Source organism: Pipistrellus hanaki, assembly GCF_964339955.1.
Source record: "Pipistrellus hanaki genome assembly, chromosome: 6".
In the NCBI taxonomy this organism is placed as follows: Eukaryota; Metazoa; Chordata; class Mammalia; order Chiroptera; family Vespertilionidae; genus Pipistrellus; species Pipistrellus hanaki.
In genome coordinates, this window is record NC_140508.1 from 13,474,019 (window position 1) to 13,496,111 (window position 22,093).

Genomic DNA, 22,093 nt, shown 5'->3' on the forward strand with positions numbered 1-22,093 from the left:
GATGCCCACCCAGAGCCTGAGCCCAGTGTGTCTCGCTGGCTCCCCCTGGTGGCCTGACCACACTCTAGCATCCACTCGTGGGCATTTCTGCCCGCGTCTCCCACGAGGTGCCCACAGGGCCGGAGTCACAGACCTGGTGGTCAGGCACGCTAACCAGGCCTTTGTGCAAGCGAAAGCGAGCAGGTCGCTTTGGGCCGGGAGGCTGTACCCAGACCTCCCTGCTCCAGAGGCCCCAGCCTTACTGGGACTGGGACTGGCCCAGAGGTCCTTCTGGGATGGTGCCCTGCACAGATGAGGGATCCATTCACGTGACTGGTGGCGTCACTGCCCCTTGGCATCTGAGAGACGGTTCAGGAAGTTGAGGATGTGGACTGGAGTCCCGGGCTTCCCCCGGGATCCCGGGCAAGGCCTCCATCTATCTCCCTTCGGTGACCGGGCCCTGGACGGGCTTGCGTGGCCCCCAGGCGTCAGCGACACCCTGGCGCTCTCTCCCCTCCAGCCCATTCGATACGGAGAGCTTCCTGGTCTCGCCCAGCCCCACAATCAAGTTCTCCGTGGGCAGCAGGAAGAGCTCCCTGTACACCTGGACGCCCCCGAGCACCCCCAGCTTCCGGGAGAGGTACTACCTGGTGAGTGGCCTCGCCGGGCGGGCGCGGGGTCGCGCTGGGACTGGAGGCGGGCTGACTCCCCGGGCAGCATGTGGGCTGGGGCTGGGCAGCCGGGCACCTCTCAGTGTAGCACGCTTTGGGTTCAGCCTCCCTTGCTTTGGGTTATCTGGGTGTTTTCTGTACTTTTTCCTCCTTGATGCTGGCCCCTTTATTCGGGGGCCTGTTTGACTTGGTTGGCTCTCCTGGACACCTGGAGTAAGGTTTCCTGGTTGGTTCTGTCACCCTGGCCATGGCCATGGCCGTGGCTTCCGATGTATTTATTTCCAACGGAATGTATTTCCGGTCAGTAATGCCTTGACATAACACACAGTAAAGCACCTCTTTCCTCTGACCTCCAGGGATCTTAGGGTCATTGTCAACTTCTTCACACCCTTCTGGAGACACTCTATACCGGTGGTCGGCAAACTGCGGCTCTCAGGCCACATGCGGCTCTTTGGCCCCTTGAGTGTGGCTCTTCCACAAAATACCACGGCCTGGGCGAGTCTATTTGGAAGAAGTGGTGTTAGAAGTTTTTGTTTGTTTTTTTTTTTTTTTAAATGTGGCCCTCAAAAGAAATTTCAATAATTGTACTGTTTGATATTTGGCTCTGCTGACGAATGAGTTTGCCGACCGCTGCTCTGTACCATCTGGGAGCAGGCGCGTCTTTTCCTCCGTCTTTTAACCCAAAGCTGCCTTTTTAACCTGGGGCTGCTTTTGGAGACTGGGGGAGTGAGGGAGGAAGGAGGCAGGTCTCCGAGGCCCTCCGCACAGGGCGTGAAACACCCAGCGCTCACTTTGCTGAGGAGCTGTGGCTGTTCCTGTGCAGGGAGCACTCACGTGCATTGTATGTCAGGTCCTTCCTCCCGCCATGCATTTTGCTCATTCAAAACCACATGCCAGGCCCTTGTGCAGGCGGGTGAGGACTGTGCCCTCAGGGAGCACTGCCTGCCTGGGGGGCAGAAACACCTCAGGAAGTAAAGCGGAACACTCTTTGGCAGGAAGCACGGTCAGTGCAAAGGCCCTGAGGTGGGAATGTGTGAGTGAACCTGGAAAGTGTGAGAACCAGCAAGGAGGCCTCTGCGGCTTGGAAGGTGTGAGTGAGAGAGTGAGGATGAGGGGTGAGAGCAGAGAGAGTGCTGGGTGCTACCAGCACCTCCGAGTCAGCGTGGGGGACCTCCCGGAAGACGGGGGTGTGCAAAGCCAGTGCCTGGCGGGGAGCCCCTCCGGGGGCCTTGCTGTGGGGCCCGGGGCGGCCAGTGAGGCTGGTCCTGTGTCCCCCTCTCCAGTCCGTCCTGCAGCAGCCGGCGCAGCAGGCCTTGCTGCTGGGCAGTCCCAGGGCCCCCTCCATCCTCAGCTACTTGTCCGACGGCGACCTGCGGGGCCCCGGCCTGTGCCGCCGGAGCCAGGAGCTGCCGGAGATGGACTCCTTCAGCTCGGAGGACCCCCGAGACACCGAGACCAGCACGTCGGCCTCCACCTCGGACGTGGGGTTCCTGCCCTTGGCCATCGGCCCCAACACCTCCGCGGAAGAGGAGGCTCGGGAGGACTCCCCGCCCCTGGGCCTCCTGCCGGAGATGGTCCCCCTGTCCGGAGGCGCACTGGTGGAGCGGCCTGGCTGGAGGAACCTGGGGGTAGAGAGCCCCAACCTGCCCCGGGGCCCCCCACTCCACAACCACACGATGCCGGGCAGCCAGAAAGACCACGACGAAGGAGAACCCGGGGACGGAGTAGACGGGCCTGGGGTGGCCCTCGAGAGGCCCTTGCAGGAGGTGCTGGATTTGCTGAGGTGCACAGCCCCCGCCCAGCCCCGGCTCCAGGAGCTGGAGTACCAGGTCCTCAGCGTCAGGGACCGGCTGAAGGTATGTCCGCTCTTCGGAGGCCGCAGCCCTGCGCTGCCCAGGGTGTAGCCCCCAGTACGGGCTCCGGGGCAGCCACTCTCACCTCTGCATCGCCAGAGCGTGGGCAGGTCTCCTCTCTGGGCCTCAGTTTGCTGGTCTGTGAAGTGGGGATTACAAGAGCCTCATGGGGCTGGAAGGAGGGTTGGGAGGAACCTGGGGCTCAGAGTGAATAACTTGCTTCACATCCAGCCAGAACCCAGCCCCCTCTCACATCTTCTGACCCAAGCAGGTGAGGCGGCAGCTCGATACTAAAATCCCAAACCTGGGGCATTCTCCTGGCCGGGGCTGGCACCACGGACAGTCCCCAGCAAACACCCCCTCCCCCCAAACCTCTCTACAGGGCCACGCCAGAGCTGTTCTTGCGTGGCTCTCAGAGGTGCTGGTCTGGGCAGACTATACGATTTTGGGGGCTTATATAAATTTGACTATAAGTAAAATAAAATGCATCACATCAGCACCCACTTACACATCAATTAATTTATGAAAAAACACACTGGCGCTGAAGCAGCTTAACGGCTCCCCACAAAAACCCGTTTTGTTTTATTCCTTCCCCACCCGCCCCTCAACGTTACACATCAGTGCAGGGGAAAGAAAGCTGGATTTTCTATCTGGTAACTTTAAAAAATGTTCCCTATTTACCACTGCTATGGGCCTCCCTGAAGATTTCAAGGAAAAATAAAGAAGAAAAAGAATGTTTTTTTTCAGTTTCTTAACAGCATTTTTTTTGGTTTGTAGAACAGCTCGTGGGGGGCAACCTGTCACCTGAAATTTGAAAAGTTATACTGCACATAAACATCTTAAAATCATACTGCAACCAGGCAGTAATTGTAAACATCTTGAGGAACTCTTTTTTTTGGCAAGCCAAGTGAGAAGAATGAAAATGACTACAGACTATGGTTTCTAGGTTGACTTTTTAAAGAGAAATTATACACGCATGTATGTGTGTATACACGTGTTGTGTTTACATATGGACTCATTATTCACGGATTCTCTTTTTGTGAATTCATTTACTTGCAAAAACGTATTTATAGCCCAAATCAATACTCATGGTTCTGTCAGGCTCCGAGTGACAGAAACACTGAGTCACTGATGTCAGCCTCCTCACTGAAGGTGTGTCCCCTTTGTAGTCTATTTAGTGCCATGTGTTTGTTTTTTTCTATTTTTGTGCTTTTTTGGTGGCTGTATTATTTTAAAGGCCCCCAGGGCAGGGCTGAAGTGCGGGCTGGTGTCCTAAGCTCGGGGGCAGTGATGTGCCTCCCGGAGAACATACGTGGGTCAGGTGTGAGTTTCAAGCATTTGGCTTGAATTCATTTAGGAATAAACACCACCTACGAAGTAAGGTGTCTTTAAACAGAAACACACATAACAAGCTATGTCCTGGCCGCTGATGAAAACGTGACCAGGGGCTCGAAGCTTCTGCATCTCCCCGAGGAGCAGTGGTTCCAGAGCATAAGCCAGGGGTCACGGAGACTTCACAGACCACCGGAGACCGAGGATCCCACGCCTGCTCAGACCTGCCACCAGGCGGCTCTGAGGACGGGGAGGGCAGGCCTCCCACGTGCACCCGACATGACCCCTGACCCCTCCATCAGCGCTGCCTCCAGCCTCCTCTCCTTCCCCATCTCCCTGCACTGGCCTCCTGAGGAGGTGTTTGGCCTGACTCACACCACATTTTATTTTATTATTATTTTTTAAAAATATATTTTATTGATTTTGTACGGAGAGGGAGAGAGATAGTTAGAAACATTGATGAGAGAGAGTCATCGATCAGCTGCCTCTTGCACACCCCCTACTGGGGATATGCCCGCAACCAAGGTACATGCCTTGACCGGAATCAAGCCTGGGACCCTTCAGTCCCCAAGCCGATGCTCTTTCCATTGAGCCAAACCAGTCTCGGCTCACACCACATTTTAAAACTAATTTGAAATCAGATGTCAATATTTTTAAATGGGGCAGCTGCCCACAAAATCCAGCTCTCATTAGAAAACTGAATGGTCTGGGGACACTGGCCCCACAGTCCGAAGTGGCAGGTGCCAGCTGGAGAGGGCACCCCTTGCCTCTCTCCGGGGAGGGCACCCCTCTCCTGCTTTGCCTGGTCCCCCACTCCCTCCCTCCTGGCTCTTGCCCTGTTCCCGTGGGCGTCTGTGCCCAGTGAGATTTAAGGTCTGTCTCCCTTGAGCTTTCGCACCATATGTGTCACATGCCACTCGGGAGGGTGCTTGGGGAGCGCTGTGCCCCCGTGCCCGCCGCCCACCTGGGGGCGCTGTTAGGGTGTGGGTGCGAGATGGGGTGCGAGGGGAAGGCTGCCTCAGGTCTTGCTCCGTCCACAGCCCCGCGGAGGCCGCCGGGAGCACAGCTCGGCCGAGAGCCTGATGGAGTGCATCCTGGAGAGCTTCGCCTTCCTCAACGCCGACTTTGCCCCCCACGAGCTGTCCCTCTTTGGGGGTCCCCAGGGTCCCCGGTGAGTGCTCCCGCCAGCGCTGACCAGGGGACCAGCCTTAGCCCCTTCCTTCCTACCAGCCTCCTGCTGTGTCTCCCACTGCCCGACGGGTATTTATCCTGATTACTTACTGTGCCTCCCCGCCCCCCCCCCCACGCCCACTGCCTGATTCAGAGCAGGCCCCCAGGGACCAGAGTGAGGGAGAGCAGCTCAGCCTAGCCCTGAGCTTTCTCTTCCGAGCAATGGATTCTTTTGAACCTTAAAACATGACGGAGGTCACCGGAGAGCCTCTAACCTTGACCTAACATGCAGCAGTCACTGCCTCCGACCCCTCTGCACAGCCATCCACCCTCAGCCCCACAGCTCCCTGGTCTCCTGTCAGAGCTCTCCAGGGAGGAGGGTCCCTCTGCCCTAACCAGATGGTCACCCCGCTCTCCACTCAACCCAGAAAGGACAGGACCCGGCCCCCCGCACCGTCCCTGAGAGAGGCCTCCCGGGAGCTCACGGCCGGTGCCCCGGAGCTGGACACGCTGCTCACCGTCCACCTGCACGTCTGCAAGGCTCTGCTGCAGGTGCTGAGGGGCCTGGCGCGGGTGTGTGTGTGTGTGTGTGTGTGTGTGTGTGTGTATGTGGAGAGAGGGAGGGACTGGCCAGGGGCCCAGGGGGGTTGGAGTTCTCTGCAAAAGGCTGACCTCCCAGGTGACAGGGAGCACGGTGCAGGGGCCAGAGGCCAGCACCTTGAGAGCCACTGAGATTGAGGAGCTTCCCCTCGGGAAGCTTCCGGCCAGGCCTGGGTGGAGCCACGTGGTTCTTCCGAAACCCAGCCCTGCATCAAAGGCAGTGGCTGCGACACCTTCGGTCGTAGAAGCCAGAACTCCAGTCCAAACTGGCTCAACCTAAAGAGAAAACGTCTTGGCTCATAGAATTGACAGGCCCAGAGGTGGGCTTCAGGCCCGGCTGGATCCAGGGTTTCAGATGCCATCCTGGCTGGGCCCCTCCCTCTCTCGGCGCTGCTTTCCTGGGCGGGTGGCTTTCCTTTCAGGCAGGCGGGTCCCTTCTGGCGGCGAAGGCAGCCCGGGGCGGCTCCAGCCTGGGCCCGGCGCCTCAGCCACCCTGGTGAAGGCGGGCTCCCAGGTGGCAGCCAGGAGCCTCCACGGGGACAGGAGGGATGGGCCCGGGCAGGCGAGGGCCAGTCGCGACGGCTGACCTCAGAGGGTGGGTCCGTGCTAACCGGGAGCGCGTGGGCTGCTTCCCAGAAACTGGCCTCCCCTAACCTGTCGAGGATGGTCCAGGAGAGCCTTCTGGAAGAAGCTGCACAGCAAAAGCAGGTCCTGGAGACCCTGTCTCTGCTGGACTTTGAGAAGGTCAGAGAGGCGACGTCTGTGGAGGAGAGTAAGTAACCGCCCACACTGGCTGCTGGTGTGAATGGCACAAAGGGACCGGCTTCGCGTGCGGGCGGGCTCCTCTCCCTTCCCGATGCCCCGAGTTAACGGGCGCCCGGGGGCTGGCTGGCTGGGCTCTGAGCCCCTGTGCGGGCGGGAAGGGAGGCCACACAGCCCAGAGGAAGAGGCACCTGCTCTGTGGTCAGCGGTGTGACTCTGGGCCTCGGAGCCTCAGCGTCCCCACCTGGGCAATGGGGCCGTGAAGGAATCCACGCTCCAGGCACACAGCGTGCGCTCACATAGCCAGCAGCTGTGACCCCAGGCCAGCCTCTGCCCCACAAGGACAGGCTGGTGACCGCAGGCGCCCCCGGGCTGCTGTGGGTGGGGAGCCGGTGAGGTGCTCAGAGCTGAAGCTGCCTGTCCTCTCTCTGGCACCGTGGAGCGTGGGGAAAGGTCACTGCAGTCACCCCTCCGCTCCCGACCTCCGGTCCCCGTGGAGGGAAACCTTTGGGCCTGTGCGCAGTCGGTCTGAGCCCGGGCTCTCAGTCCTCCCGCAGGCCGCTCGGAGGAAGGGCTGCCTGAAGCTGTGGCGGGGGTGCACGGAGCCCGGGGGGGTCCTGGCCTGCCCCGCCACCACGCTCCTGAGCCAGCTCAAGAAAACGTTCCTGCACAGAGTCAGGGGGAAGTACCCGGGACAACTGGAAATAGGTAACTCCCTGTCCTCCTCCTCCCATCCCCCACCCCCTCCCCGCGTCCGGCTCCAGTGACGGCACAGCGGGCCTCCCCGCCTGCCCCTGAGTGTCTTCATGGCACCGAGCGTGACAGCACTGCAAACACCTCCTCCTGCAGGGAGCGGGAGGGGCCTGTGACCTGCAGGCATCAGTGGGCTGGGCCTTTTCCCGAGGCAGATCCCACGGCTTCCACCAGAACCTCGAAGGGCTAAGAAAGAGCCTTCATGGGAGGCAGGCAAGCCTGTATCTCCCCGCAGGGTGGGCTCAGAAGGCAGAGCATTTCCTGCTCACAGCTGGAGGGGGCACTCATGCTCCAGAAGCCGGCTGGCTGTCAGCAGCTCTGACCCCCCACCCGGGCTGCTCAGTAGCCTGCAGAGTCCCAGCCCTGGCCCCAGTCATGTGGATGTGCCCCCGAGACCGCCCAAGCCCAGGCCTGCGACCCCACCTGGAGTGCCCTCCTTCCCCGGGCACAGGCGGTGTGAGGAGGGACCCCCACCCACACGCCCTCAGAACGCCTGTCAGCTGACCTGGCCCCGCCAGCTAAGCAGCTCCTGGGGGCGAGGTCTGCGTCTCCCAGCCCCGTCCTGTCTCCCCGCCAGCGTGCCGCAGGCTCCTGGAGCAGGTGGTCAGCTGCGGCGGGCTGCTCCCCGGAGCCGGCCCCCCCGAGGAACAGACTGTCACCTGGTTCCAGTTTCACAGTTACCTGCAGAGGCAGGGTGTCTCGGACCTGGAGAAGCACTTTGCCCAGCTCACCAAGGAAGGTAGGGGCTTGGGAGCGCGGCCACGGGCAACAGCAAAGGGACTCCATCAGTGGAGGCCTCGGTCCCAGCTCCAGGAAGCTAGCTTTGCATCTTTCTGCTCCAGCTGTTCTTTTAAGAACCCCAATTTCATGAAACCCCGCCCAGCCCGTGATGAGATTAGCTCCAGGGGAAGAAGACTGTTCACAGCGCAGAGCAGAAGCCACAGCTGGGCATGACGGGAGGCTCCACTGGCCTGCGACCCTGAAGTCTGGGCTGGGGCTGTGTCAGTCTTCAGGGCAGACTTGATCCCTTGCTAGGAAGCCTTCCTGGAGATTCCAGGAGGCCCCGCGGAAGCCGGTCCAGATGGGCCTGGGTGACCACATGGGCCTGATGTGGGATTTGCTTCTCCGTGGCTAATGCCATGGCCAAACGAACCCGCAGCTGGGCAGTCCGGCCACCATCGCAGGGGACCCGGGCTCACTTCTCCCGTCTCTTCCAGTGACCCTCGTGGAGGAGCTGCAGTGCACGGGGCAGGCCAAGGCGGTCAGGAAGCTGCAGGGGAAGCGGCTGGCCCAGCTCCAGCCCCTGCCCCAGACCCTAAGGGCCTGGGCCCTGCTGCAGCTGGACGGGCCTCCGAAGGTGTGCAGGGCGGCCAGCGCGTCTCTGGCCAGCGCGGCCAAGAACAAGAGCTTCCGGGAAAAGGTATGTCTGAGGGGAGGTGGCTGCCTCCTGGCTGCAGGTGTGGGGAGGGGGAGGGAGGCTTTCTCTCTCGGAAAAGACCAAGGCATGTGTGACGGGGGCCGCATCTGCTGCACGGTCTTTGGGTTTAGGGATGCTCCAAACGTGAACACGGCTCTCCTCACGCCACCGCCATTGGCAGCACCAGCCCTGGGAGGAACCACACGCCACACATCTCCCTCCACCTCAGTGTTCCTAAAGCAACATCATCTATTTGGTCTTTGACATGTCACTTGCCTGTTTCTTGGAATTCCAGTGGTCATCCTCATTTACCTGCAATTAATGTGTCGATGGTTGGTAGGGTTCAGTCCATTTTTTGAAAAACCAAGAAATTGGACCCCCTGTGCCTTTTAGGTTCCTGGACCTGTGACTATTCTCGATTTTAGATATCAGCCCCCAAGGAGGGCAATATTGGGGCCTCACTTTAGTCTCGGGCTCACCGAGGGCCAGGCACATCCCCAAGTGCTTACAACAGTTGTGTGAAGCAAGTGCCAACTATATTTTCCAGAGGAAGCGACTCGGCCATGGTCACGTGACCAAGGGGGCGGGAGCAGAGCTGTGACTGGAAGAGGGTGATGAAGGGGCGGTGCTTTTCCGTCAGTGTGTTCAGTTCTCTTGTCCGCCTAAACATCGGATCCTGAGTTAGCATTTCCTCGCGATAGCAGTTCCAGAAAGCATTTGGTAGACATTAGACAGAAAGAGCTTTCTTCATTCCGTCACCACCAGACCAGTGTTTTTAGGGAGCAGCTCAGTACTGCAGTATCCATCTCGGGACTTTGCACCTGGCCTGATGATTAATGGATCATGGCCTGACTTCCTGTCAGCAATCGGAGGACCAGCTGGGGGCGCCGTGGGCTTTGCTGTGGGCACCCTCCGGCCTTCACTCACAGCAGCCTCATTCCCCAGGCTCTGCTTTTCTACACCAACGCCCTGACGGAGGATGATGCAAAGCTCCAGCAGGCGGCATGCATGGCACTGAAACATCTCAGGGTGAGTCCAACCTGTCCTCACGGGGTGGAGAAGCCTGCTGGTGCTCAAGTTAGTTCAAAACTTCCCCATCAGGACAAGAAAGATAATTTAAAAAAAAAATCACTGCTTACAACCACCGCACAAAAGGGAGCTGCGGAGCTGGTGTGAGAGGAGCAGCGGCAGCGGCAGCCCTGCCAGCCCCGAGCATTTGCTTTGCCTCTGATGACGCACAGGTGGCTCCAGGAATTCACTTCTGAACTCCTGCATCAGATGCTTTAATATCCTCAATGAAAAACTTCTAAAAGCTCACGGTAGAGGAAAAGGAGTGTACAACACATATGTAAACTATCCATCCTCCTAACAGAGGAAACTACTGACATTTTGGTGTATTTCCTTTTTGCTTGAGGGTATGTGTGGGCACTGAAAATTGGTAGTATGGTTTAAAAACTGAACAAAATAACTTTTTGTGTTAGACTGGTAATGCCTTGGAATTTTTTATAAAGGACCCATCGAAGTTACACCTTAATCTACTCCTCTATTCTTATTGTAGAAAATGTAGGTTCATTATCCATTTATTATAATGTCATTATAAGCATTTTTGTGCATAAAGCTTCAACCTCATTGCATCTAGAATTCTCATTTAAATGGCAATTTACTAGATGAAAAACAGTCCCGCACAGATTAAACACCCCATTCACTCTGGAATGGTTTGGCTATAATCGAATAGCCAGTCGGAGTATCCAGTAAAGGGCGAGGTGCACTCTGTTCCTTGGCCCTGGGGTCAGGGTCCTGATTGCCCCTCTCCCAGTCTGACCTGGAGGGAATGGTTGGGAGACCAGGGAGGAGGGAGAAAGGTCCAGAGGGCATCAGGTCTTCACATTTTCAAGGTGGGCCTGCCAGCCGTCCATACACCAATGCTAGTGACCTATTTGCTGGCAGGTGTCAGGACTGAGAAATGAGACCCTGGAAATGGTGCTTCGCATGAACCGGAGGCCATAAGAGCAGCTCAGAGCCTTCAGAAAAGGAATCAGGCCGACCATGCGAGGGCTGGCCCTGCAGGCTTCCACAGGTAGATTCTACCTGCTGCCTAAAATGTCTCCTAACGGCCCTGCCAGCATGGCTCAGTGGTTCAGCGTCGACCTATGAACCAGGAAGTCGTGGTTTGATTCACAATCTGGGCACATGCCTAGTTTGTGGGCTCAATCCCATGCAGGAGGCAGCCAATCAATGATTCTCATCACTGATGTTTCTCTCTCTCTCTCCCCTTCTTCTCTGAAATCAGTAATAATAAAAAAAATCTCCTAATGGATCCTCTTTTTCCTAAGCAGGGCATCGAAAGCATTGATCAGATTGCTGGCCTGTGCCAATCTGACCTGGAGGCTGTGAGGGCGGCAGCCCGGGAAGCCACGCTGTCATTCGGTAAAGTACAGCATCCATCGTTATGTGCAGTGGGCCCTTAGCAAGGCTGTGCTGGAGCAGCCAGGTCGGCTCTCAAAAGATGCAAATCAGCACCTGAGATGGCCACTGTTAGCAGCCATTTAACTGCATTTGGCCAAGGCAGACTTCCTTCATGGTTAAGGTGTCAAGAAATGCTTCATTTCCTCCTTAAACGTCAGTTTATGTTTCTGGGAATAAAAGCAGATGCAAGGGACATGATTCAGTAGACTCAGTCTTGGACATAAGGGCGAAGCACGAGTTGGCACCACAATACCCCCAGCCTGAGACCCAGGTGTCAGTATTGCTAAGGCCATCCAAGGCAGGGAACAATCGCATGACAAATCATCTTAATATTGCAGGTGAAAAAGGACGCTTCGCTTTTGAGAAAATGGGCAAACTTTGCTTAGAGCAAAGAGAAGAAACCTTTTTCCAGGAGGCAGATGTTGAAATCACAATATTCTAAAAAAAAAACCTCAGCCGACGAGCTCAAAGCTGGCATCTTTGTTTCTGCTGCTGCCCAGTCCTGACACAGGGGCTGAGCTGTGGATGGGGGCACGCTGTGTGCGCCCTGGAAGTGTGAGCTGGCCAGAGCTGCTCCCCGAGTCTCAGATCAGTTATTAAGCCCCAGGGCACAAGTGGGACTTTGGTATAGGAGCACACGGGCTGAGCCACTTCAACCAACCTATCAGCTTCTGGCTTTGAGAATCGTTCCCCCGGATGCAGAGCCAGCCGTGCTATGGAGTTGAGGCCTGAATAAAAGGCGCCAAGGTGACCTTGTCTCCTTGCAAGTCAGCTGGCTCAGCACCTCTGGCTAAATACTGGGACGAGGAGGCCGGCAGGCCTATGAGCTCGATAAAGGAGTGCAGTGGGTCGAGTCATTTCCACTGCACGGAGCGGGTGGGGGGGTTCCGGTTCAGCCCTTCACTTGAGTGTGCCCCAAAGGCCCGGGGCAGGCTGCCGCCCATGGACCTTCCTTCCACCATGTTCCAGAGCACAAAGGAAAGCAGAAGTCTCGAGTATCACGTCAGTAAAAGCATCCACTGTGACCTCACTGAACAAAGTGAGATCTCACTTCTGAAGCAAGTCAACTGAGGGCCCGGGATATAAGTTGCTTCAAATGCCACAGTTGGTGTGAAGAAAGATTTCACTGACCAGCATGTCGTTTTAAAGACACAAAGTTCGTTTGCTGTGAAGTCTAAGACTCGAACGTGTCCTGAGCTGTTGTGTTAATGACGTTGAGATAACCTGGGGTGTGCACATGCCTATCAACAACGGCATTAGAGAACTTTGTAACTTAAACATTCTCACTTATATTTCCTATGTGTATTTTGTGTTTTTCGATTTAACTTAGTATTTATTTGATTTGTTTATATGTGGAACTTAAATTTCAATTAAAAAGAACAATTTTTATTGGCGTTTCATTTTACCTGGAAAATGTACATAGTGGCTGTTTTCAGACATCCCGTGAGGAAGCTGCCCTCCTGTCCCCGAGCACACGCGCTCCATGTGACACTGTGGGCGGGTGCTCCCACAGAAGCAGGCGCAGGAAAGGCAGTGTTAAATGTCCTTCGATTCTCATAAGGCTCCCCAGACGCTCTCCTACCCAGACTCCATGCGGTATGGCCTTTGGCCCCACCTGATTTCTGTTCCAAAGTCACCAACTTAGTTTTGTTTTTCCCACACACTGGCATTCCACCTCTTCACAAAAGCTTAGAGGCAAGTTTTTGGTATGTGAAACAGATGGAAGTGACCGTGGGTGTGGCACCACCATCCTGGCCGCCACAGTGGGTACTGTGTGGTCACGTGACCATGACTGTGCTTGTTTCCCACTTCCAGGATCCTGCCAGGAGGCCAAAGCATAAACAGTGCACTCAGCAGCCAGCCTTGAAACAGTCAGAAAGCCTTGAGGGATATAAGAAAAATTCTTTGTACCTCTTTGCAACATTTTGTAAGTCTGAAATTATCTCAAAACAAAAAGCCAAAAAAATCACGTTAGGGAAGATTTACATTTATTTTGTACAAAAAAGGAAGACTACATGATTTTGCACATCTTACTATTCCCACATCGTCAATTCTACATCGAACATGACCGTACTGAGATGCGATAACAACCACTGGGTCTCACAGGCAGTTGGTTAAGAGGCATATTCTTGAGGTCTGAACAGCTTTTCCAACAACTTGTGCAAGTTTGCTAAGCTATCCAAGGGCCTCGTGTGCTGAAGGAAGCAGGTTAAGGCAGGATGTGTTAAATGAACCCCCATTCCAGGAGAATGCCCCAGTGCATCCTGTGGAGGCCCTTGTGATTCCCACATGTGGAAACTTGTAACCCCGCTTGACAACATCTGCCTCACATCAGCAGGGGTGGAAAGTAGGGTTGTCCATTCTGGTTTAGGCCCAGTTAAGCAAAGAAATGGGAAGCACCCCAAATCCATATTCTTTAGAAAAATTTTTTTTTATTGTTGCAACTAAAATGCAAACCCATCATTTTTATATGGCAAGTTGGAAAACTGTACAGTTTAACAGTTCTGTGAAATCACAGAAGACCCTGAGACGCGCCCCCCACCCCACCCCGTCATGCATCCACGTATACACACACCTGAAAAGGTATTATATCAAAACACCTCACTTTTTTTGTTGGTTTTTATTTTTGTAAAAATGGTGTATTCCATGGCCATTGTAAAAAATAATGACCTGCTGAGTAAATATTGGTTTAAGGCATATAGCAGAGCAGCTCGCTACTTCTCTAACATACGTGTAACAAGATGGAGAGCCATCTGTTTTCCAAAGATAGGAGGTTAAACCAGTATATCCATTTTGAAATGTTACTATATATACACACCCAACTACTACATACATATACAGGACTTCAAAAACAAACAAGCCAACTCAAATGCTCGCAGCCTGGCACCTCAGCCTCATCCACACCTCCCAAGGCTCTGCGGGCGATGCCTCACTGTTCCCACCACAGAGTTCCTCTGCACGGGCTTCTAACACGTGAAAGGCAAAATGTGAAAATGCTGGCAAGAGAGCAGCTCAGGAGCTACAGCTGCCTTTTTTTCTTGTTAAAAAAGCCACTTAATGTGGAGGTCTTAGGTTCCCCTCACAAGAAGAGTCGTGAGCACCATCAGTCCCAGGGCTCCAGGGCAGGGGCAGACAGGCCTCGTTCAGCAAGGCCCTCCCGACTGAGAAAGCAGCCGGCTGACTCCAAGAGACCGTCATCGTCCAGGTTGCTTCAAGTGTGGTTTCCAACAATTGCCTTGGCTCCAAATCACAGTCTTCTCCAGAAGAGTGTGTACTCAGGACAGTGGAGGCTGATCCCGAAGGGGTGTGCGCAGGGGACCCCGCTTACCTAAATGTCCAGCACGTGAGGTGTGACTATGGCTTCCCCTCTCCTTGGAATGTTTGAGTTACAGTGGGACCCAGCCCGCACCAGGAAGTCACCAGAGTTTCATGCCAGGAATTAGGCCAATATCTGTTACTGGAAACATCCCTCCAGTGCTGAACAGCGAATAGTTCAGCAATAGTCTTAGGAACCACAGCTGTGTAATGTCTGATCATGCAAAGGGAAATTGGACTTTTACACGAGGGCACTTTATAAGCAGAGATCTAAGTATTTCAAGCACGTGGTATTTGATCAGGACACAAGAAGACCGAACATGCATTCTAATACCCACGGGGAAAGTGGTGATTGAGAATAAAGTTCTAGGAGATAAAACGGGGGAGGGGAATAACCGGACAGGGTCATCTCCCGTCATGTATGTTAAATATCCAAGTGTTCGTTATATATTACCCCACTGCTCTACAAACAAATGCCAAACCTCCTGTTACCCAGTGTCATGAAATGCCCACTGCTCACAGCTGTCCTTCCTAGCACTGGCCTGCCGCAGTGGGCTCATGGCAAAGTCATACGTTCCCAACACTACCTGAGGGTTTATTATTGTACTTTTTGAGAAAGCCTTTCATGCAAGGCTGACATCAAAACATTTTTTAATACATTATTGGTTTAAGAAAATGCTAGTGCACTATGGACGCTCTGGGGAAGAAATAAAAAATAAATATGGAGTGGAGAGGCTCACAACATGCGTCTCCGCAGAGCCTCCCAGGGAATGCCGTGTGCTGCCCGGCACAGGCCACCTTCCTCGTGCCACCAGCAAGGGACTCTCTTCTGCTCTCCTCAGACAGGCTGTGGATTTGGTACATAAAGAAGAGGTTGGGGGAATAAAATGAAAGGGGTAGCTTCAAACTACCAACAGCTGGGAAGGGAAGCTTCGGTGCAGGGCAAACATCTGCCCCGTCACGCTGGCCACGCTGTGCATCGGCCCTCACCTACCACACTGCCTGCTAGTCAGGTGCGGGCTCTGTGCGTGGGGCGGGCAGTGGGGTGGAGGTGGGTCAGGCTATGTGTTGTTGTTGAACGAGAACTGGAATGAAGCCAAACATTTTCAGTTGAGCCCGGACCCGCCCGGCAGAGCTGCAGACGTGGCACTACTGGCCACCCCCAAACCCTGGCTGCTCCAATAAAAGAGGCTTTTAGTTATTTTTACAATAGCCTCCACCCCTTCCAAAAACCACCCCTAAGGACAGACTGTGTGTTACTAAACCACCTGAAACGAGGTAAAAGTTTAACAAGAAAGAAGTCCTTGTGAGGTTATTTCCATGACCAGAGTTTTGAAGCCAATCCTCCCTTCCCCTTACTCTAACAGCAACTCACTTCTCAGGTGTGGATGTCTACTGAAATGGCATTTCAGTCCAAATCAAGAGGGAACTGCTCCTTCTGGACCTCAATGGCAGGGTAAAAAGCCGGTGGCCACCCACCCTGTGGTGACCTCTGACCCTGAGGCAGGGTCCTCAAGGAACCCTGTTTTGGATGGGTGCTGAGGGCAGGACATGAGCAAGATGGCTGCTCCAAGAAGGGATCGATGGAAACGTGAATGAGGGAAAACCAGTGGGGACACCCTGAGCAAAAGCACAAGCCAGGTTTACTAGTCATTCCTACAGATGGCCTTTTGTTGTTTTCTTACGTGGGAAAGCTGGCAGGACCTGGCCACGCTCAGTGCGCTCAGCAGAGGAGGTGACTGAGCGAGTCAGCGTCCTGTACCCTTAAACCCTCGTCTACAGAGGACTCTACATTCCTCAGAGTGGGGGAGTCTTTCCCTGGGAAATCAAATAGAAATTGTGTATCAGGTTATACCAGCTAAGGGTAAGAAAGTTTCATAAGTGCCTAGTCTTTTCCCCCCAGAAATAACAAAAAGCTGCTTTTTATAAAGGTTAAAAACAACAATGTGTTGTAATTCTATTTTTCCCCAAAAAACAAATGAAAAAAAAAAAAAAGAAAAAAGAAGGAAAGAAAAGAAAAGAGAGAGAGAGAGAGAGAGATGTATTTGGCATTTTCTCTACTTACTCCTGAATAGGTTAAGGCCCTGAGATTAGACGCTTGTATTCTTGGGACCACAGGGCTCCTCAAAACCCCAGTGCATCAATCCTCAATTCTCTCGTTAGCCCTTCACAGTTCCAGACTTTAAAACCTTTGATCTGTTTCTTCTGAGACTGGCTCAGATCCTTCCACAGCACTGAATGTGCCGCCAGGCTGCTGGCCAGTGCTTTCTGTACACGGTCTCGCCAGCACGTCCGTCAGTGGAAACATACCCTGTAGCAGAGGTACGCGCCGGCCGTGAGGACGGTGGCCATGCACATGTTGACCAGAAGGGGCTTCCAGTGGATCGGCTGGTCCTGCTCCGCCTTGGGTGGCGACGGCTCCTCGGTAGGATCTGCCCCCGGGACCCGCCTTCTGACTTCAGTGTCTTGACTCGTGCTGAGGAACGAGAGGGGCAGAGAAGGGTTATTCACTCTGGGGAAAACAATGGCAAAGACACTATTATGGGGGAAGGGGAATGGAATTCTAGGAAAACCTGTGTCGCAGGTATACAGACAGAGCTTAGTGCTGACATGGTGTAGGGCCCACTTGTCCCTGCCTCCTCCCGGGGGTTCAGGTGGTCCTCAGAGCCAGGGCAGGGCTCAGGAGTCCCGTGGGTCCTTAGTGATGGAGGGTGGGTGAAGGTCTGAGAAGTACAGCCACTGATGTGAAGACAAGTGCTGACTTTTCCCTGCAGTCTGCTGTAGAATGTCCCCATTCCCATCGGGAAAGACAATGGTGTGGCCCACAGGCTTCCACACCCTCCCAGGACACTGGGTAGATGCTGATCCACAGGGCCTTTGTCGCCGCTGACATGAAGACACCACACATTCCCACTGACCCTCTGCCCACTCTCCCAGGCCCGAGTCCCAAGCACTAAGCCAATCCTGCCAGGGGACCCTTTCCCAAAGCCCTGTGTGCAGTCAGGCACCTAGCTGCCTTCATGATGGCGACCCGGGGGGGCAGCGTGCAGTGTGCTTGCTCCAGGGCTGTCTCAGGAGAGGCTCATGGGCCATGAGAAGCCAGGCCCTTCTCTACTCCCCTCCTGCTCCAGGCCTTTTCCTTTCCACCCTTGCCTCCATCAAGGAGGCCCTGGTCACAGGAAGTTCGGTCTCACACATGCATCCGTGGCCTTCCTACCCCAGCAGCATCTTGTGCCTGACAAGCCACCGCGGCCCCACCTTCCAGGAGACAGGAGGAGGCTGCAGCAGCTCTTGGCTGCAGTGTCCTCCCTACGAGGCCCTGGCGCAGCCCTGAGGCCTGTGGGCGTGCTGCTCCCACAGGCACCCAGCAGCACTTATGTTCTTGGTACAACTCCCTTTCTTTTTCTTGAACTCTGGCTTTTAGCTTCCCAAATCCCCTATTTCCCTACACAGCATCTTCATACACAGAATGCGAAAGGCATTGCTCTCTCCACAAATAAAGAAAATGCGATGTAAGTCATTTGCAGCCTGTTTCTCTCATCCTGGGCACTCTGTAAGCCGAACCCCTGGATGGAGCACACTGGCACACCCTGAGAATGTCAACAGAGGCCCTGGGAAACCGGGCACAGCATCCCTGAGGGACAGCCAATGAACTGTTGCTCAGTTCATCACAAGGCACCTGCTCTGGGAGCCCACTGGACAAGTTTCTCTCCAGAACCAAGTCTGGTGTTTCTGTGATAAGGACAGTTGCATGAAGGACCTGCAGCCTCAGGTTCATGAGTTAGAATTGGTGCCTGGGTGAGATACTGATGATCAATTTAACCAGAGGACCCTGTGGGGTACACACGGTCACTCGCTTTCTCGGATACTGCCACCCAATGCCCAGCCATGTGAGAACAGCCAGCTCCATTCTTTAAGAGCTGAAGAGCATCCCAACACAGGGAGAAAGAGGGTTTACCTAATCCCTGGGTGTATAATTGACTCATCTCTAACTTCTCACCATTACAAATGATGTCGCAACAAACACCTTTTCCTATACACTCTTTGCACATTTGTTTGAGAACTACTGTAGGCTAATTTTCTGGATAAATACAACTTTTGGGTAAAAATGTGCACTCATCTTAAATTAGCCTCCAAACAGCAGGGACCAAGGACACTGCCTCCCTCGTTTCAGGGTGGAGCCAACTCCCATGCATTCTTCTTCGCTTCCATAGGGCCCCCTCTTACAGGCAGCCTTCCTTGACACTCCGCATGCACCCCATCACATCACTGACCACAGGCTCCCACTACAATTTACTGTCCCCTTCCCCACAGGGTCTAAAACATAGACCAGGAGCTATATTCTAGTTATCTCAGTATTTCAAATGCATCAGTAGTGCTGGATAATCTTTGTTAAACTATAAGGGAAGGAGACCTGGCCGGTTTGAGCTCATCAATAGTTAGCATGTCGGCCAAAGGGTTGCAGGTTCAATCCCTATCCCCAGTTGGGGCGACAATGGGAATCAACTAATTGATGTGTCTCTCACATTGATGTTTCTCTCTCTCTCTCTCTCTTCCCCCTCCCTTTCATTCTCTCTTAAAAAAAAAAAAATAAATAAATGGGGGGAAAAAATGGGTGAGGACTAAGAAAATAATAAAGAACTATAAGGAAGCAAAATGGCAATCCACTTGGGTTAAGGTTTTTCTAAAAGTATGTTATTGATTTTTTTACAGAGAGGAAGGAATAGAGTTAGGAATATCAATCAGATACCTCCTGCACACCCCCTAATGGGGATGTCCCCACAACCATGGTACATGCCCTTGACTGGAATCGAACCCGAGACCTTTCAGTCCGCAAGCAGACACTCTATCCACTGAGCCAAACCAGTCAGGGATACATGAAAAGTTTAAGTTCCCAAAAAGACTATTGTGGGGGCTGAAGGTATATGGTCAAGCATGGACATCCCATTTCTGGACGGGCTGGAAGCCTGGGGGAGGGCACTGGGCAGGACGCCCAGCACACTGGACTCCTGATTCCAACCAGCACCACAAGGTGGTGCTAGAACCCCGCTGAAGTTGGTCACTTCCCAGGGCCAACCTGGCTCTGTACCTGGGCTCCTCCAGCCAGGGGAGGAGCAGGACAGTCCAGGGGCTCCATTCCCCAAGGACATAGAAGCACTGTGTGCCACCAGGAACAGAAGGTCATTTCTGGAACAGAAGGTCATTTTTCCTCACCCCCAATAAGCCAGGACCATCTCACATTACCTTTCTATGTTACAGGGGACACTCAAGAGGGTTCTGGTTTCTTCCTTGATGGGGCCATCTTCTTTATCCTCCTCGGACTCATCCTTTACCCACTGGTGGTTTGGGAAGAACTCCTTGCATTTCCCATTGTGTGGCTCCAGGATTCGTTTGGGTGGCCGGGGAGGGGGTGGGACATGCTCAGGTGGGGGCTCCAGGTCCTCGTGGGAGAGCTCTTTCCACTGCTCCTGGAAAAAGCCGCAAATGGAGCCCCGTCAGTGATTGTGCCTGTCTGCTCTGTCAGGAAATCTGTCCCCTTTCAGTGGGCAGAGGTGATGGCTTCTCGGGTCTCTAGACACACACTTGAAGATGACAGTGTTTGAGTTTTTACAACGGATAGCTCCCTTCTTCAGAGACAAAAATGGAAAATCAATGAAAGCAGAGGCAATGCTCACCTGCACGGAAGAGTCTCCCATGATGAATTTGGCACCTTCGATCACAGCTAGGTAGGAGAAACGGAGCTGGTCTGCTGTCTGGATCAGCCCCATCCGAAACTTCCTCATTTCCAACAGGACTTTTTTGATATCAACAGAAGAAGGGTCTTTCCTTTTGTCCATCTAAAAGCCAGATCGGAGAGACAGCTCAGCCAGCCCAACGCTCCAGGGCCCACTCAGACAGAAATCACAGCAGGGAAGCCAGGATTCTAGAAAATGTGAGCCAGTGCAGCAAAACTGGGACCATGAAAGCAGGTGGGGGGAAAATGAGAGAGAGGCATTCTTTGGATCTTCCAGGATTTCACTGTAAAATTAAGAATATCCCTCTGAACAAAGCTATTAAGGATAAAGCTATTTTTACAGAAGGGAAGCTGTTACAAAGGGAAGATCAAAGACGGCTTTCTGCACAGACGTTACCAGAGAAGCTGTGGCCAGACCAGAGGAGAGGTTTACAAATGGTCCCTTCTTTTCCCAGATTCTTCAAGGGCCTCCTTACCAGCAAGAGACAGGTGTCAGCAAGACAGAAGGTCCCCGACCTGCCGATGCCGGCACTGCAGTGCACCACGATGGGGCCATGCTCCCGGTTGAGAGACCCCGACTCTCGGACTTTGAAAAGAAAGTTCAGGAATGAGGCTGGCGATTCAGGGACTCCGAAGTCAGGCCACGTGGTATAGTGGAAATGTAGGATCTCTCGAGTTTCTTTAGACTGAAAGAGAAAAATACTCATGAAGATTCCAAGAGAATCATCTGCACAGAAATCGCAGGTTCCATGTAAGCACGAAGTGCCTCCATTCACTCTAAGAACAGCTTTCATTCTCAGATTTTCTCACAGGGACAATGAGCCTCCAAGATCACACATACCAAGCACTGAGGTGCCGGGCCCTGGGCTTGACACTAGACCATAGGCTGCTCCTGCTCTGACTTCATTCCTTTAGGATGGAGCAGCCTTGCCCACCTCTCCTCTCCACTCTCCTTCTCCCCTCTGCTGCCTTCATGATTACAACTGATTTCTTGCCCCACAGTGATGCTGCACTGTCACCCAGGATACCCATGCCACAAACAGCATAAGGTTTCACAGGAAAGAGTGAAAACATAAACTGCGTGTATGTGGCATCAGCTCTGGGTAACTTGATCAGTCTATCTGGACATCTCAAGGATCGTCATTTTAGAAAAAAAAAAAAAAAAAAAGAAAGAAAGAAAGAAAAAAAAAGGCAACCAACTTCACCTCCAAAAACGCGGTTGCCACATGTGGTTCAATACCCAGTGAAGAGATGATCCTGAGCATTTATTTACTTAATTTTAGTGCTGAGCACAGTGGTCACTGAGTGCTCACACTAGCCCTTCAAGGCATGTATTCACATTATTCCCATTTTCCAGATTAGGAGACTGAGGCTCAGAGGCCAACCCTCCATTAAGTGAAGGAGCAGGAGTTTTAATCTAAGTTTGCTTGACTCAAGCCCATGTTCAGAGCTGGTTTCAGTAACTTTTAAATATATATATTTTCTATTGATTTCAGAAAGGAAGAGGAAGGGAAAAAGAGACACATCAATGAAGAGAGACAATCATTGATTGGCTGCCTCCTGCAAGCCCCCTATTGGGGGTTGAACCTGCAACCCAGGCATGCACCCTTGATCGGTATCAAACTTGGGAGGTGCCGAGACCGGTTTGGCTCAATGGATAGAGCGTCGGCTTGGGAACCAAAGGGTCCCGGGTTCGATTCCGGTCAAGGGCATGTACCTTGGTTGCGGGCATATCCCCAGTAGGGGGTGTGCAAGAGGCAGCTGATCGATGACTCTCTCTCATCGATGTTTCTAACTCTCTATCTCTCTCCCTTCCTCTCTGTACAAAATCAATAAAATATAAACAAAACAAAATAAAACAAAACAAAAAAAAAAAAAAAAAAAAAACTTGGGAGGGACCCTTCAGTCCGCAGGCCGATGCTCCGTCCACTGGTCTAGGGCCAGTTTCAGTAACTTTTGAAAGGTCCCTGGCCCAGTCTGCTCCCCTTGGAGCAGAAAGAAGAATGACTTCTGGTGTTCCTTCCTCTGAGCCTCAGAGAGT

At 53.5% G+C, this 22,093-nt stretch overlaps 2 protein-coding genes across 3 annotated transcripts in view; one reads left to right on the forward strand and one right to left on the reverse strand.

Annotated features, from left to right (window-relative positions):
* The window catches only part of RIPOR3 (RIPOR family member 3), a 69,892-nt gene extending 53,548 nt beyond the window's left edge, over positions 1-16,344 (forward strand). For both annotated transcript variants that reach the window (XM_084887087.1, XM_084887088.1), the window contains exons 12-22: positions 500-629; positions 1,934-2,506; positions 4,876-5,006; positions 5,434-5,557; positions 6,242-6,377; positions 6,914-7,075; positions 7,698-7,859; positions 8,338-8,540; positions 9,483-9,566; positions 10,874-10,964; positions 11,342-16,344. In XM_084887087.1, the coding sequence (XP_084743213.1) occupies positions 500-629; positions 1,934-2,506; positions 4,876-5,006; positions 5,434-5,557; positions 6,242-6,377; positions 6,914-7,075; positions 7,698-7,859; positions 8,338-8,540; positions 9,483-9,566; positions 10,874-10,964; positions 11,342-11,445 (1,900 nt within the window). In that variant the 3' untranslated portion in view covers positions 11,446-16,344. The remainder of the gene's footprint in view (positions 1-499; positions 630-1,933; positions 2,507-4,875; positions 5,007-5,433; positions 5,558-6,241; positions 6,378-6,913; positions 7,076-7,697; positions 7,860-8,337; positions 8,541-9,482; positions 9,567-10,873; positions 10,965-11,341) is intronic.
* Positions 12,975-22,093, reverse strand: part of PTPN1 (protein tyrosine phosphatase non-receptor type 1) — a 72,142-nt gene continuing 63,023 nt past the window's right edge. Inside the window, exons 6-9 of the mRNA XM_084887108.1 lie at positions 20,529-20,738; positions 19,994-20,155; positions 19,563-19,786; positions 12,975-16,794 (exon numbers count right to left, since the gene is read on the reverse strand). Coding sequence (XP_084743234.1) covers positions 16,614-16,794; positions 19,563-19,786; positions 19,994-20,155; positions 20,529-20,738 — 777 coding nt within the window. The 3' untranslated portion in view covers positions 12,975-16,613. The remainder of the gene's footprint in view (positions 16,795-19,562; positions 19,787-19,993; positions 20,156-20,528; positions 20,739-22,093) is intronic.